Source organism: Dicentrarchus labrax, unplaced genomic scaffold (genome assembly GCF_905237075.1).
Source record: "Dicentrarchus labrax unplaced genomic scaffold, dlabrax2021, whole genome shotgun sequence".
Classification (NCBI taxonomy): Eukaryota; Metazoa; Chordata; class Actinopteri; family Moronidae; genus Dicentrarchus; species Dicentrarchus labrax.
This window is the reverse complement of record NW_026136712.1, coordinates 3,720,215-3,737,336: the sequence shown is the minus strand read 5'-3', so window position 1 is coordinate 3,737,336 and position 17,122 is coordinate 3,720,215. Positions and strand designations below refer to the sequence as shown.

General features: G+C 41.7%; 2 protein-coding genes across 3 annotated transcripts; both read right to left on the bottom strand.

The window, feature by feature from the left end:
- Positions 1 to 796: 796 nt before the first annotated feature.
- On the bottom strand, positions 797 to 8,779 carry LOC127372874 (zinc finger protein 271). Of its 2 annotated transcripts, XM_051416777.1 has the most exons (7): positions 8,585 to 8,779; positions 7,062 to 7,264; positions 4,316 to 4,417; positions 4,014 to 4,109; positions 3,795 to 3,905; positions 3,421 to 3,544; positions 797 to 3,237 (listed from the first exon to the last, which is right to left on the bottom strand). In XM_051416777.1, exons 1-7 carry the CDS (start codon positions 8,610 to 8,612, stop codon positions 1,169 to 1,171), a joined length of 2,733 nt encoding a protein of 910 aa, XP_051272737.1. In that variant the 5' UTR covers positions 8,613 to 8,779; the 3' UTR covers positions 797 to 1,168. The 2 variants fall into 2 exon arrangements, with proteins under 2 accessions (XP_051272737.1, XP_051272738.1); XM_051416778.1 differs by lacking the exon at positions 7,062 to 7,264.
- A 576-nt stretch (positions 8,780 to 9,355) lies between these two features.
- LOC127372875 (zinc finger protein 665-like) lies at positions 9,356 to 15,430 on the bottom strand. Its single transcript, XM_051416779.1, has 7 exons — positions 15,242 to 15,430; positions 14,437 to 14,639; positions 13,144 to 13,245; positions 12,911 to 13,006; positions 12,712 to 12,822; positions 12,477 to 12,600; positions 9,356 to 12,248 (listed from the first exon to the last, which is right to left on the bottom strand). Exons 1-7 carry the CDS (start codon positions 15,267 to 15,269, stop codon positions 10,288 to 10,290), a joined length of 2,625 nt encoding a protein of 874 aa, XP_051272739.1. The 5' UTR covers positions 15,270 to 15,430; the 3' UTR covers positions 9,356 to 10,287.
- Between the last annotated feature and the right edge of the window lie 1,692 nt (positions 15,431 to 17,122).

Genomic DNA, 17,122 nt, shown 5'->3' with positions numbered 1-17,122 from the left:
AAAGGTGTGCCTAATAACAGTAATGGTTGCTGTGTTCCAATAGTGCCCTAGAAAGCAATGCATTTGAGGCAGCGTGCACAAGACTCACTGGCAACCATAACGTAATACAGCCATTATTAATGCAATTCATTACACGTGCCACGTGGGTAATATCTGTTATTCTGAGTAAAATAGGCTGTTAAAAAGAGAAACCCTGACATTAAATATCCTGTTGTCTGCTGGTCATGGGGCAGTTGCAGTTCCTCTACTGTTCTGGAGAATAGCTTACACCAAGTACAAGCAATCTATTGGTTGAGTATCACAATTTTAAGCAACACTATTAGACATTTGTTCACTAAACAGGCTAAAAAGGTTTAAACAGGTTAGATTTACTTTTAAAAACCATTATGAATGCAATCTAATACCTATTTTACATCCATAATGATTTTTTTTTTTAAAGTATGAAGGATATGAAGGAATACCGCTTTTGGTTCCACATTGGTTTAGTTTTGTAGTTGTTACAGCATGAGCAAAAAACATTTCCTTAAAACACATTTAAAAGCGAGACTGAAAAATTGTAACATTAACGCCATTATTTACAATCAAGAGACCACGCTTCAAACTAAATGGCTACACCGGACAAAATCCCATATTCCTTCCTGTAAAAGTCTATTTAGTGGTTACCATAAACTGTGGAAACGTGGACGTTCTGCTGCCTCCCTGCATGAAATCCAGCCCAAAGTTCTGTCAACAACAAACCCTGTGCAAGCAACACCAATGTTCAAAATCACATGAACGACCTCAGGAGCAAACAAAATGACACTTGTTCAAATGTTCCATTTATTCAAGAAAAAGACATGAATTCCTCAAGGAACCATGGTTTGTATCATTTGAACATACAAATCTTATGTAGAACTACAGCAAACATTTCTGTAAAAAATACAAAGATACATTTTTATAATTCATTATACAGTTACACAGTTTGACAGTCCGAGCTGCGACAGCCACAGAGATAGTGTGACTGACATTGTAAGGTCCTTCAACATCCATGCTGCTGAAGTGTCCTAGAGCAAGGTCGAATCAAATTCCTCAAGTTCAGGTCTACAGCTGTTGTTAACCTCTGTCTTCCTTCAGTAGGGGAATGCTGAACAGAACATCCCCATTGGAGTAAGAATCATACTAACATTAACTATGCATGAACAAGTCTCCTGTGTCTTTTTAGGCCATGCAAGCTTGTAAAGCCCCTGGTACACACTGTACAAACATATGGTCTCTCTCCTGTGTGGGTTCGCATGTGTAAAGTCAGAAAGCAAGACTGGACAAAACCCTTTTCACAGACGTTGCACTTAAATGGTCTTTCCCCAGTATGGTACCTCCTGTGTATCTTCAGTTCTGCAGCCGATCTGAAAGACTTGTCGCAGTCGTCGCACTTGAAAGGCCTTTCGCCCGTGTGAATCAAAGTGTGCCTCACCAAAGCGTCTTTACCAAAGAATCCCTTTCCACAGTGCTCACACGGGAAACGCAGCCCTTTGTGGTGGAAGTTGTCGTGTTTCAGAAGGCATCTTCTGGAAGTGAAGGTCTTCCCGCACTGAGCGCAGGTGAAGGTTGGCGTAGGTTTCTCGGATACGGGTTCGCCGGTGTGATGCACGCGCTCCACGTGCCGCGTCAGTGTCACGCCATGCCGGAATTTCTTGCCACATTCCCAGCAGAGGAATGGATACGCTTTAGTGTGTTTTTTCTGGTGCTCCACGAGGTCGGAGTACGACCGGAATCTTTTACTGCAGTGAGGGCACTGAAATGGTTGGTAGCCGGTGTGTTTCCACTCGTGTCTGATGAAACGCTTCAAACTGGCAAAAGTTGTCTGACAGTGGGTGCAGGTAAAAGGCTCCGTGGGATTATGGACGTCAATGTAGTGCTTGTGAAGGGCCTTGAACACAGGGAAATTCTCCACACACTGGTTGCACTGAAATGGAGTGTGGGATTCCTTGTGCATTGCCAGCGCCTCTGGGTCACGTACCAGTTTCATGCACACCTCACAGTACAGCGGGTTGTGAGTTTGTTTGTGTGAATCCAACGTTGATTTGTACTTGAATGCTTTGTCACATTCATCGCACCTGAAACAGTGCTTCACATCCTCGGGCTGCTCAGGATCCACCTGTTGCTCAGTGTAGCAAATGTTTCTCAGATGGAACCTGAACGTTTGTTTGCACTTAAACTCGACGCTGCAGTGAGGACAGTAGAACGGCCCTTCTATCACACTTTTGTTTCCTTCAGGGCTTTTCTGCCCCAAATCTTTGGAAGATCTCTCTGCAGGGGGCGAGTAATCGGGGTCTTGGACTGTGTTGTCTAACGGCTGATCTTCGCTGGTTGCCTCACAAGGAACCCCGCTGGATGATTGTTCACCCTCCTCTGCTGCAGTGTCTTGCTCCTTTGCTTTCCGGCCAGCCTTTGCTTTCGTCATGTTTGGACATCTGTGTTGTTGCAAGTAACGCAAGCTCTTATAAAACCTTTTACAGGAAGGACAAGAGAAGGGCAGCTCCTCTGAGTGTCGATTCATGTGGCGCTCCAAGAACTTGGCACGACTCACCACCTTGCCGCACACTTTGCATGTTCTCTCGTCCAAGTCATTGCTTTTGGCTGAAGTCTGGGATCTGGCAAACTTTTTAGGGCTGCTGTTGGCAGTATTACTGCCCTGTGTCTTTCCCGATTTCCTCCACTGCGACAGATAGCGTTTCATCTTGAGTCCGCGGTTCTTTCGGACGGGTCTATCCCACACGCTCTCAAATTCTGAATCGTCTTGTTTGCCTCTCGCTCTGGTTTGCACTTCAAAGTCTTCATCTACAGGGCGTTTCTTTTTCCTCCCGCGTCTGTTTGGCTTCTTCTCCGTGCTGTCGAGCACCGTCACCTGGCCGTCCTCCCCGATGATCAGCGTTCCAGACTGGTCGTCCTGCTGGTCCTCTGCTACTTCACTCTCGCTGGCCTCAGCGCCTTCTACGGGATCTGTAACTACTACACTGTCCATTTCTGCTTTCACCTCGCTGCCAAGACCAAACCACTGGGTTTGTGCACAATCTTCAGATGTGCCAGTTCCCTCCATGTACACCTCTTTGTTCTCAGATTCCACCTCCATCTCTGTGCAGACTGTATACACGAGTCCACTCTCCGCATCTGTTTCCGCTTGTTCATTAACAATCACAACTCTTTCCACAGGAGGGAGACACAGGGCTGACAAGATGCCGCTGTCAACAATGTAAGATTCTGAAAAGAGAAGAGGTCACAAGAACTGTCAAATTGACACAAACAGATTTGGATTGTTCTGATGGATGTTACTTGCAAATCTACAATACCACTTTTGCAATAGTGTTTGGTTTCTGTAAGAAACCATAAAGTGTTGAATATCTGTTTTATTCTGTGAACAATTCACTGAAATTATGAGCTTACCTATGTCTTCTAACTGGCTGAGGTCTTTCTGAGTGCCCAGCAAGGTTTTGAGCTCCTGAGGTTGAGAGAAACTCTCCATGCATTCATTCAGAACAGACGAGGTGTCGCTGAGCAGAGATGCAATCTGATAAAGACACAATGAAAAGTAATGTGAGGCAACAGCACCGAATCCTAATGTGAGGTGAAATTTGTTATATACACATATGAATATGAAGCAACGCATAAAAAAACATCCCACATTTTTACGTTTCACAACACTGGAATAACAACCTAAGTTACAAGTTATAAAAACAGATATGGACTTTGACACAGACTTTGTGTATGGCAATTGGACACAAAAAAACACAAGCACAAAACTTGATAGTGATGTGTACCTGCTGGAGAGTTTGGGTGGGGAGAAGCTTTTCGAGTCTGGACAGAAACAGCCACATCAATGTCTGGATTGCTTTGTCATATGTGGGGCCAAAGTCTCCTGGGAAAACATCCTGGAACATAAAGTAATTCATACGTGTCAAATACCTGAGCAGTCCATACAAACCATGCATTTTTAAGTACAGGGCAAACAGCAGTACATCATAAAACAAAGGACTTACCTGGAAAAAGTTTCTTCTCTCTTCAGGATCTCGAAGCAGATTTTGGACAAGGCCCATGAAATGTGAGTCAGAGGCCTCTTGTTCGACATTAGCAGTCTGCAATAAAAGATTGTGTGTAAAGTGTCACTTTAGAGTATTATAATGCCATACTCTGTTATATATAGCAGGTGACTGAAATAAGAAAGAAAACAGCTAAAAGCCAACCCCTGGGTCCGTACAAACAGTGTCATAAACAAATGTAAAACCCCAACCTCAAAAGAACCACACCATTTACTTAGTGTTGACTGCAGGTTTGGACTCACCTCCACTTTCCATAGGGATCTGAGGTTCTGCATTCGGTCAAGATGTGGCTGAATAATCTGGAGGTCAGCAGTCTCCTCAGAGCGACATAACTCCAGGATCAGCTAGAATAAGAGAACAGCAGCAATAATGAAGCAGTGATTCTGCAGTGTAGAGCTGAATATCAGCCTGCTGTTCTGTTCCCATTCACTGGGTCTAAATAACCTTCTGCACGTTGTGACTGGTTTTACAACATCTCAATGCTTCAGTTATATAAAGTCCCACCATTATATGCATTATATTTCCTCATGCTAATGCAAAACAGTGGGTCTGTGACAGCCTCCTGACTGACATCTTGTTATAAATACAGTGGTGTGAGAAAGTGTTTGCCCCATTCCCGAGTTCTTATTTTTTTTGCATGTTTGTCACACTTAAATGTTTCAGATCATCAAACAAATTTAAATATTAGACAAAGATAACACTAAACATAAAATGCAGTTTTTAAAATGAAGGTTTTTATTATTAAGGGGGGAAGAAATCTAAACCGGCTGACCAAAATTACCCCAAGAGCGCAGCGACAACTCATCCAAGAGATCACAGAAGACCCCACAACAACATCCAAAGAAGTGCAGGCCTCACTTGCCTCAGTTAAGGTCAGTGTTCATGACTCCACCATAAGAAAGAGACTGGGCAAAAATGGCCTGCATGGCAGAGTTCCAAGACGAAAACCACTGCTGAGCAAAAAGGACATAAAGGCTCGTCTCAGTTTTGCCAGAAAACATCTTGATGATGCCTAAGACATTTGGGAAAATAGTCTGTGGACTGACGATACAAAAGCTGAACTTTTTGGAAGGTGTGCATCCCGTTACATCTGGCGTAAAACTAACGCAGCATTTCAGAAAAAGAACATCATACCAACAGTAAAATATGGTGGTGGTAGTGTGATGGTCTGGGGCTCTTTTGCTGCTTCAGGACCTGGAAGACTTGCTGTGGTATATGGAACCATGAATTCTGCTCTCTACCAGAAAATCCTGAAGGAGAATGTTCTCTTTGTGACCTCAAGCTGAAGCGCACTTGGGTTCTGCAGCAGGACAATGATCCTAAACACACCAGCAGGTCCACCTCAGAATGGCTTAAAAAAATCAAAATGAAGGTTTTGGACTGGACTAGTAAAAGTCCTGACCTGAATCCAATTGAGATGCTGTGGCATGACCTTAAACAGGCTGTTCATGCTCAAACCCTCCAATGTGGCTGAACTAAAACAATTCTGCAAAGATGAGTGGGCCAAAATTCCTCCACAGCGCTGTGAAAGGCTCACTGTCATCACAAACGCTTGATTGCAGTTGATAAGAGTTATTAGGTTTAGGGGGCAATCACTTTTTCACACAGGGCCATGTGGTTTAGATTTTAATAAAAACCTTTATTTAAAAACTGCATTTTGTGTTTACTTGTGTTGTCTTTGTCTAATATTTAAATTAGTTTGATCTGAAACATTTAAGTGTGACAAACATGCAAAAAGAAAAAAAGAACTCAGAACACTTTTTCACACCACTGTATACTATTTCCAGTATTGGCGTGCCATGCAAAAAGCAGAGGCTGCTAGAAGGAGTGACGCTGATACAGCCCCAACAGGGTAATGTAAAACAAACACTAGCTGAAAAAATACTAATACTGCAGGGGTAGGATTAGTTCGAAAAGGCCTCTGCACCATTTTAACACAAGTACAGAAAAGGAGATGTTTATTCCCAAGACAACAAGGAGATTTTTTTTTTTTCTCCCAACACATGAGTATAGATGAGAGGGAGAACGTGTGCAAGCCAGTTTGATCTTCCCAAATTCAGTGTAATCAATTTAAAAACAGCTCTGTCCCATCCAGCTTCTTTAAAAGTAATCCATCACACTGCAACATCATTATTCACCTGAAGTAAAGCATACACACAAAATGCAAATGTTCCTTCTGAAGGCCTACACACACTGCTGGGATCGAAGCACAGTAATGTCCTGTTATAATGAGGGCTTGTTTGGGGTCTAAAATCCATTAAATTGCCTGCAAGAATCACTATCAGCCTTAAGCCACCTTTACACTCTGTGACAACAGCAGTGTAACTTTAATGCAAGTGTCACTGTCCAAGATGGGTCTAATAAAATCAGTCTGAGACTGATTGGTTGCAATCAACGTCAAACTGTCCAATATAAATTTGAGGCTGTCAGCGATGCCAACTGCTGCATCATCTAGATGAATGTGCGGTGAGTCGCAGCACTGCGACAGATAAAAGGAATATGACAGCTTGCATCATCCATCCGTGCTGTTTCAAAAATGCAGCAAAATAAACAAGTTAAGGTCCCGGGTTCCACAAACTTCCTCTCTGTTTAACCTCCAGTGTTTTGGTTTGTGTGTGTGTGTGTATGTGTCTCCTCCTTACATTTAATGCCAAAATTGCACTTGGGCTGCACGGTATAATGAGAAAATATCCTACTGCAATTATTTTGACAGATACTGTGTTTGTGGGAATGATCATTTTGCAACAACTTTTTCTAATGCGGTTTTGTCCAACGTTTTACCTTTCTCTAAACATTGCAGCTTCTGCGATTTGGAGACTGAACAATTGTGTAGCCCTAATACAGACTAATACATTCAAGCACTACTTTGGTGGTTCTGTGATGTTAACAAGTAATCCTTTACTTGCCAATTGTGATAGCTTCTTCACAAAAATCTAATCTTCAATCTAAACATATTCTTGGTTTTGAAAACCAAGAACTCTTCCTCACCCGTGCTCTGAGACCCAAAATGAGTTCCGCCCGCTGCCTCGTGGAGAGAAGTTGAGGCACAATCTCTGTAACCATGAACACAAACTCCTCAAGCAACCCATAATCTGACACAATCTTCTGCTCCACTGTCTGCCAGATGGCTGCAGAGACCAGCCGAATCGGTGGGACCAGGAGCCGCAGAGCAGAGAGAGGAAGAGAGGGACCTGCAAACAGGGAAATGTGTTGTTGTTTGAAAGGAGGACACAGTAACACTTTCAAATTAGATCAAGACCGAACACAATGTGTAGACTGAGAATACATTGTTTAGTCCAAGATAGAGTGGGGGTTTCCTGTGTAATTTATGGACAGAAATATTGCTGCTTCTTTATTCAAAAGGTAATTTTTCAATACTGAGAGTAGGGATGCAGCAGAATATTTGTTTCCTATCACATTAATTTAAGCTATTAAATCCGACTGTATTAGCGTTATTAAAGTATAAGACTTAATATTTTGAGAGATTGTTATAGATTATGTGTTTGTTTTCATTTCCTTAAAGATCATTGTAACTGTAACTGTGACTGTCTGACACTAAGTCAGGAATATTAGAAAATGTTTTCAGTATTAATGTTTGGGTAAACAGCATTTAATGTCAGTGATCTGGATGTAATAACACCAGAGGCACAAACAAGAGGCATAAAAAACTAATCCAAAGCCTCTTTCCACAATTCATCCATTGACAGTTTCCCAGTAAGAGATAATGCAACAAATATACCATTATCACACTCATCTGGAAAGCTAGGGTCTATCATCTTGGTGGATCAGATAAACCAAGCTTTATGTTTTACCCCTGATCTTATTTACCCATCTTTGATACGCCCACCATAAACCAATAAACGGATGACAAAGCTGTGGTCTCATCTAATGTTCAAAGGATTACTTTTTCTTTGGAAACTACGCATAACCAATAAAAAGCCAGCCTCTGGTTGAGGCGGATGTGTCTACTATCATTTCTGTGATAAAGTCTAACATTGACTTAATATCACACGTCGATGTGCGACTACGTCATAAACAGTGCTTTATAAATGTATTTACTAACAACAACCACGTAAATATATTTGTCTGGACAACAGTTTGCGTCAGTTCATTAAAAATCAGCAGAGAGCTGTTAGTAGTCTAACATTAGTCTAACATTAGTCTAACGTTAGTCTAACATTAGTCTAACGTTAGTAGTCTGATGGTCTGAGTGCACTGCAGCCAGTTTAGCTGGCGTTAGCTGAGATAGCACAAGCTACAGCCTAGCGTTAGCACGTAGCTACACCAAAACTGCCACTTAATGTATGCAAAACCAGGAACCTAGCTGAAAGTCTCCATGGGAGGACGAACAAAGGGATACCAATTAAGGTCTGAATTCAATTTAAATGAGGTACGTAGTGTATTATGACTTAAAAACTGCGATTTCCCGACAAAGTTAGCAATGGCATTCCCGCGCGCGGGCTGTGTCACGGCCTAGCCAAACAACTGTGTCTATGCGCGCTACTACTCACCGTGTAACTGTGAAATAGCTCCGTCCATACTGCGGTCACTGCACTCACATTACAGGCAGGGAGAGCAATGTCCGTCGCTCGACCGAAGTCAAACTGGAGAGTTTTACGGTGCTGGTGTCCCAGAGTCCGAAGTCACTCAGCCGATCTTTGTGCGTCAACGGTTGCTTTGCGTTCCGTCCGGAATAACAGTCCGACGGGAGCCAGCTGGCTATGACAAGTTCCGCATCTTGTTTTTTTTTTTTTTGTGTTCCGCTTTCCCTTTACCTCTGTCACATAATGTAAAGCTTCTAGATTTCAACCTCAAAATAGTTTCACACCCACACATGCAACGTGTTGAATTCTAAATGAGCAACACACAACAACAGTATCCATGTGTTTGATATAATAGGATAAATACACACAGTTTCAATGTGCTTTTAATCTTTCCACTCATAAACACATATAACATAAACAATACGATTGATGAAATAAGGAAAGTATATATATATACAAAATATTAAAAAAAACATCTAAAAACAACTATTTTAAAAACATGAAATAGTTTTAAAAATAGTATCACATCATATAAACGCAGTCCCAACAGAGACGTCATGTATTTATTTGAACCCACAACCTTTTAGTTTGCAAGCATTCACCTGTTTTATGCAATGCCACATTAGGTTGATTCAAATTTCCCAACAATGTGACCTGCTGTTACAATTTAACCTCATGTGATGTATGATGTTTGGCAATGTTTGAGACAGAAAACAGGAAATAAACACATACAGTGGATGAAGTATCCCTCAGCCATTTATTATAGTAACTTAAACAACTGAGGTAATAAGTACAAATGTGGAGTGTGTCAGTCAGTAACATCAGTAATGTAAATGTTGTCAAGTGAAAACAAAGCAGAAATCAAACAAAAGCTGAGAACATGCTGCTGCTGGCGGGGATGCAGCCAAATGAGAGAGACCCGGGCAAAGCTGGGACAGGGTTTTTATCCTTTAGGAGCACCTGACCCACATGCTCCAAATCAGTTCGCTGCTGATGGTACCTTCAGGGACACATAGGAAAAACTATAACTTGTCCACCACATCAGCACATCAGCATGTTGGACAGGGACTGTCACAACTGATCAGTCAGCAACTACAAATCACAGTCAATATGACTAATTCAATCATTTTAATGTAATAAAGAAAAATAGAAACTAGCTACACAGTAAACAAAGATGCCACAAATTGCAGTGAGTGATACACATAATCTGTGACGAGATCAGATTTGACTAATGTAATGCTTAAAAAAGTACTGTAGAAATATTGCATTACACTTCTGTAACATTGTTGGACTCACAATGGCCATTTTTTAAAAATGGATCAAAATCAATGCAGCAGAACCACATATAATGCCTTTTTTATTCCACACATTCTTTTTCCTTCTCAAAACTAAATGTAAACCTATCGTGATGTCACCCAATGCATTGCTTATGGTAAGCTCAATTAACTCCACAACCCCAGGTTTTTTTTTTCATTTTCAAACTTGTAGTCTTCAGCCGTAACCGACTCAAGTGACATCTATTGGGGAGATTTATCAGAGTTTGCACAGCTCCCTCTAGAGGCACTAATGGCCTTGTACAACTGTTTAAGCTGTACTACTACCCAGAAGCTCGAAACACACTTTGATGTGTAAAATTGTTGCTCGGTTTAACAATGAATAACCATGTGGGGCTACTGCGTTACAAAAGTATGTAGAAGTTTTTTGTGTCTTCGCATGCTGTAGAGCTTGGGGAACGCCTTGCCGCAGATATGGCAAACAAATGGCTTCTCTCCGGAGTGTATTTTAGCATGAGCGTTGAGATAACACATTTTTATGAAGCCCTTCCCACAGACATCACATTTAAATGGTCTCTCTGTAGTATGGTGAATGAGGACATGCCTCTTCACTTCAGCAGTTGACCTGAAGGCCTTGTTGCATTCAGGCATGGTGCATTTGAAAGGCGTCTCTCCCGTATGGATTAATTTGTGTCTTGCTATTGTTGATGCAGAGAGCATCTTTCCACAGAACGAGCACGGGTGACGGAACAATTCGTGCAAGTGTTTGCTTTTCTGGTGTTTTTTCAGGGCTCCTTTGTCTTTGAAGGATTTCTCACACTCGGAGCAAGAATGCCTCTTCTCATTTCGAGACTCGCTGTGGATGAAATTCAAGTGCCGCAACAAGTTGGAACTCTGGGCGAAAGTCTTGCCGCACTCTGCGCACAGGTAGGGTTTCTCTCTCGTGTGCACTCTTTCATGGGAAATGAGATCTGCGTCGTTTTTGAATCGCCAGCCGCACTGAGCGCACCGGAACGGTAGATGACCCGTGTGTTTCCACTCGTGTCTGATTAAAAGGCGCAGCTTGGAAAAGGTCTTCGGACAATGGTTGCATTTAAAAGGCTTGCTGATTTTATGGATGTTTTCGCAATGCTTGACCAAGGGCTTGAAATTGGTGAAGGTCTCCTCACAGCGGTTACACTGGAACGAGGTGTGAGAAGCATTGTGCCTCGCCAATGCTGCTGCGTCCCGTAACACCTTCCTACACACGCTGCAGTAGAGTTCGTCGTGGGTCAGTTTGTGCTTGCCCAGTGAAACTTTGTACCTGAATGCCTCTTGGCATTTGTCACATTTGTACAGATTCGCAGCTTCATCCGGCTTCTCCGGATCTACTCTCGGCTGCTGGCTGTACTCAAAGCACACTCTGTTCATGTGCAGCTTCAAAGATGAGAGGAGTTTAAACCTGCTGTCGCATCGCGGGCAGGCGTAATCACCAGTGGGAAAGTGGGTTTTCATGTGAGTTCCCAGGGTAGTGTTAAAGTGCTCCTTGCAGATAAAGCATGGGTCTTTATAGGGCTTTTTCTGAGCGCTGGCTTTGATGCTGGAGGTACCCTGCTTTCTGCTGGTAGCTGATACTTTTTTAGGACTTGTGAAGGAAGGGTCCTCATTTGAGCAGCTAGACAAAGAATCATCTTCAGCATAAACCCTGACAGAGGAGCACTCATCGCCTGAGTAGTTAGACCATGAGTCAGCCACACTGGGACTGCTGCTAGCAGTCTTATAGCAAGAGCCCTCATCTGAGTAGTAAGACCATGAGTCGTTTTCACTGCAATCACTGACAGGAGCCAAATACGACTGTTTGATGTAGCTGCTTGAATCCTCGCCAGGGCCCTCTGAAAGATTTGTTTTCTTAGAAGCGGATTTGCGGGCAGAGAGGCCCTCTTCACGAAGACCTCTTTTCTCTTCTAACAGGATCTTTTTCATCTTCAGGCCTCTGTTTCGTCTCACAGGTCTAGACTGTAAAGATGTCAGCTTGTTGAGCTGAACATGGCACTGTTTTACATGGTATGGAGCATTCTCCACAGGGCCTATTGCTTCTTTATGTCTCATGACATCACCCAAAAGCACCGCTGTTCCGTTTTCCCCAGGAGTCCAATTAGTTTCATCAACCTTTATATCGCTTATCTGGCCTTCTGTGATCGTATCTGTTGTTACCTGTGTTGTATGAGGCAATGTTAAAGATTCATTCTCCATATCTGATGCACACGATAGCACATTATTCAAGACATTGGCCTGTGGTTGTGTTTCATCTGCCTCAGTTCTATTTACAGAGGGAAGTTTGAGAGCTGAAATAATGCAGGCGCCATCCAAGGACCCATCTGAAATGAGAAAAAATATTAAAATAATAATAATATGGTGGAAAAGGCTAAAGCTCGACACCCGCTGTTCAGTGTCATTCATTATTCAAACAGTATGCTACACATTAAATCTTTCCAAGCCAATTATTCAGAGAAAACTTTGACTTGTCTAAAATATCTAAAGCTGCATTCACTGATGTTTTATGTCGTTTAACTCATTCATCAAGCAAAAGGGAAAGAAAGGCTTGCCATTGTGATCCAGTTGGCTGAGGTCTTTTTGATAATGCAGGAGGGTTTTGAGGTCCTCGCGTCGACACACAGAGTCCATGCATTCCTCCAGAACTGAGGACACCTCACCAAACATGGAGGCAACCTGAAGAAAGACAGAAAGGGAGATTAGATCTATGAAAACAGCAAAAATCAGAGCTAGCCCAAAGAGATACCAAAATGACAGTGTCACAACCTTTGTCCATCATTTATGTACCTGTTGGAAAGTCTGAAGAGGAAGGAACCTTTCAAGTCTGGATAGGAACATCCACATCAAGGTGTGAAGTTCTTCATCATATGTGGGACCAAACTCTTCAGGGAAAATGTTCTGAAAGTATATTCAGTCTAACACTTGAAAACTATAATGACTGACCTCATTAAAGAATCAGAAATACAGGATTTACAATAACACTGACCTGAAAGAAGTGTTCCCTTTCGTCAGGATTTGTCAGCAAGTTCTTAACTAGATCCACAAACTCTGAGTGTGGCGCTTCCATATTTGCAGCCCCAACCTGCAGAACATGACACGACCATTATAAAGCAATCCCCCTCCATTGTATGGCTGTATTGGTTATTTTTAAAGGGAACTTTATTTCACATAAACTGCTTTTTTTCTCATTGATCTGAAGTAACAACACTTTAAACTAACCTCCGTTACCCACGCCTTGATGAGCGTTTGCACTCTGTCCAGTTGTGGCTGAAGGAGCTGAAAGTCAGCAGTAGCTTCAAACTGACACAGCTCCAGAATCAGCTAAAACAACAAACAACAGCAACACACTTCTGAAAACACTACTTTAGCACAGTTAGCTGTAAACCTTTGGCCAGTTCTAGCTTTATAAGTAGAACTATATTTATATCACTTCTTATTAAACTAGTGACATATTTTTGCCAGCTGTAAAATGAACAATGACTAATAACGTTCAAGGAACAAATGTTAACTCAACTATCTGTCATTGAATGAGGTAACATAATAGTGACTGCGCCTAAGGCCCATTGATGAATGTAGGGGTGTCGTGATTGATAATTGCTATGTTTAAAGGTGAAATATTGATCATTTAATAATACATATTAATAATAAATAATCCAGAGCCTCTTAAATGATTGTTTTCTTTCATTCCTGCTTTGTGGTTCACACTCTAACACAGCAGGTGGCAGTAGTGTAACACTGGTTGCCAGTGTTCCTGTAGAGTTTGCCAGAAAAGAGAAAACCACACAATAAAAGTTAAAGATGAATTTAACTGATAGCATTATTTTGATTTTTTTAATTTTCTACAGATGAATTATTTTGGCCATGGCAAATGGCAAACCAGTTGGAAATATTACAGGGAGTAATGGAAGGAGCCACAGTGAGCGGTCAGATGAAGATGTGCAGGTAACAGACTGCTCAGAACACATCGGTGAGCTGGGCCGCGTATGACCACATTCTTTTGTGTACAAATGTGTCCAGGGCCATTGAAGGGCCAAATGTCCTCAAGTGACATCCCGTAAGCACACGAAACATGCTGTCTGATTTCCATTTGGTTCACTGTAATGCAAATAGCATGTCTGGGCTCTCTCACAAGACAAGCAGCAGGTGTGAACACGCTGTCTGTTTCAACGGATTTTCACCATTGAGTATTAAAACATTGTTGAGAGTTGTTGAGTGAGGAGAAACAGCTAGGGCAAACTCTTGATGATTCATGCTCTCTTGTAAATTCATTATTAAATGCAATATACACCAAGTTGTTTTTGTGTTTTGTGTTTTTGTGTGATTTAGTCACGGCAGCCTGTTCTGTGTCTAAAGTGCGTCTTACATGCCAACATTCAGCAGCTAGGTGTCTGAACACACTGTTTCAACTGTTTTCACCATTTATGAAAGAAGACAACATTTTATTGATGGTATTACATATTCACATATCTGGTCATTATTAACAGTCAGTATTGGACTACTGCTCCCTCTCACCCGTGCTCTGAGGCCCAGGATAAGTTGGACCCTCTGGCGTATGGTGAGAAGCTCTGGAACAATGTCTGTAACCATGGAAACAAACTCCTCAAGCATCCCATAATCAGCCACGACCTTCTGCTGGATGGTCTGCCACATCGCTGCTGAAACCAGCCGAACCGGTGGGATCAGGAGGCGCAGAGCGGAGAGGGGGAGACGGGTACCTGAATGTCAGCAGAAGTAGGTTACCTTCACACCACGCATTGTCTCGATTCTTTTAATTCAACTAACTTTTAACTGTCAACATTAACAGGCAGAGACTTGGATCAGGCGTAGTGTTAACACATTATTGTGGTGGAAACTGTTTTTTTCCTCATGGAGAAATGACCAAATAAACAATGATATAACAAACAACACAATAATATAAGATTATAAAAAAACATATAAGAAATTAAACATTTTGCTTCATCAATTATCAGCACACAGGTTTTTTTTTTTTTTGGGGGGCTTTTATTGCCTTTAATTAATACTGACAGCAGCTGTTGGGGGGGGCAGTAAGGAGTCACAGGTGGGAGTCGAACCCACGACTCCCGCAGTAAGGGCTCGGTAATAACATCATCAGTTCACAAGTGATGTTTAACAAACAGAATATTTGCGTTTACTTCCTAACCAGGATAGTTTTTAAGTTCGGGTCCCCAGCAGTGCAGGGGTTAATGCTGACATTAGCTAACAGTGCTTTCTTCACGCAGTCACAATTCCTCCCTAACAATAAGTGAAGTTAGCCTGTTAGCTAGCTCTCAGTTAGTGTGGGTGAACAGTTACTCACAGTTCCCCTCTGAAGTATTATCCTCCATCCTGTAACTGTCTCATCCGCTGCACTCGACCACGGTGTGTTGTGGCGGGTTAGCGGGAAATGTTAAAAATACTGAAGAATTTCTCCTCCTTTCCCTTTTTCTTCGGTCTGTTAGATATATGCATCAGATCGATGATTGGTCCGTCAGTGTTTTTGTTCCGGGCTGTCCGGGTCGATGGTTCCCAGCTCAACTGATGATGATGATGATGATGATGATCCAGCCCCGACAGAGCGTCCAATCACAATGTATTTTACTATGTGTGGTAAATACCAGAAGCATTTTAATCTTATACCTCATATATAAGACAGATACTTAATGTGCGGAACCTTTGAAAAAACCTTGTACTCATACAGAAACTGTCTACACACAGGTTGTGTTATTGCTGAACACACATCTAACCTGGCCGCTGTATAGCATTAGAAACCTGCATGATCAATGTGTTTGGAGTTTGCTGCCTACACGTGGACTGATGACCAGTGGCGTGCAGAGACTCTTTGGGGGCAGGGGCAAATGTAAAGAAGGGGCACCTCTTTCACATTAAGGGTCTTAATGCCCGGTACTGTCCTAGCAGAGCCGGTTTAGAGACTTTGTTTCAATATTGTGATTCATGAAATAAAGATGAACTGATATTTTTGCTCTCAGTGGAGCCAGATGTCATTTTTCAGTCTCACCCCGGGTTAAACAGGGTTACTTACAGGCCTGCTAGCCCTGGTGGAAATATTCCTGACCGAACTTTATTACAATATAATAAATACAATTATTAGTGTAATTATTGGTGTCTTGTTGTCTTGAGGGCCCATGTTTTCGCATCCTGTGAGGGAGCTATGCAACATCTGGTTTTGAATTCCATCTCAGAGGAGGGCAAATATTTTAACTTTGGACAGCAATGCCGTCTACCTGTACCGGTATTCTCTGCCAGTCTTACATAATGAGTTGTTTTACAATTCATTTATTCCTTTATTTATTTCACAATGTCTTTTATTTAAAAATGATTGAACCTTGAGGTTCCATAGTTGGCCACTTGTATGGAGAGAAATTAGATTCAAAAGTGTCTAATCTACATGTAAAAGCAAGATTTTGAATAAATTAGTGTTTTCCTATTCACCAATACCACCAACTTGAATAAATAAATAAAAGAATGGTGCAATATATACCACCTCACTTGAATGAATATCAACATTATATCTCCAATTTCAAGTTGATTAATCAACATTTGGTCTCTGATTTATGAATGTCTGAGAAGTGCATGGATCACCTAACATGGACTGGGGTCAGTGTGTGTGTGGAGTTTTGAGACTCCCTACGTCCCCCGTGAACACTTTCTCTCCACACACTTTTACTGTTGATGTGCAAGTTTTCATATCAATTTAAAATTATATTTATAGTCAGTTCTTAACAACACAGAGAGAAAATACATTTTGACGTATTTTAATTGGAAATGTGTACCACATAAATACAAACACAGTATGTCAGTCTTCAGCTGCATCCTCGTATGTATATGAAGCCACTACACCGGGGTCCAACCCAAACACTGAAACACTGCTGTAAGGCAGAACACAACCCTGCTTTATTTGTTACTTCATATATTAAACATCCATACCATGCTCTTAATTATAAGAGTGCATGTCAAGCTGCATATCCCTGTTCACAAAATGTAAAACTAAGTTAAAGCTGCAATGTAAACACTAAAGGATTGTTCAGAATTGCATTTTTGCAGCTGCAATGTTTCCTTAAAGGTCCAGTGTGTAGGATTTAGTGGCATCTAGTGGTGAAGTTGCAGATTGCAAACAACTGAATACCCTTTGCCTTCCAAGCATTTACGAGAACTGTACAAAAAACACGAAAAGTCCTAT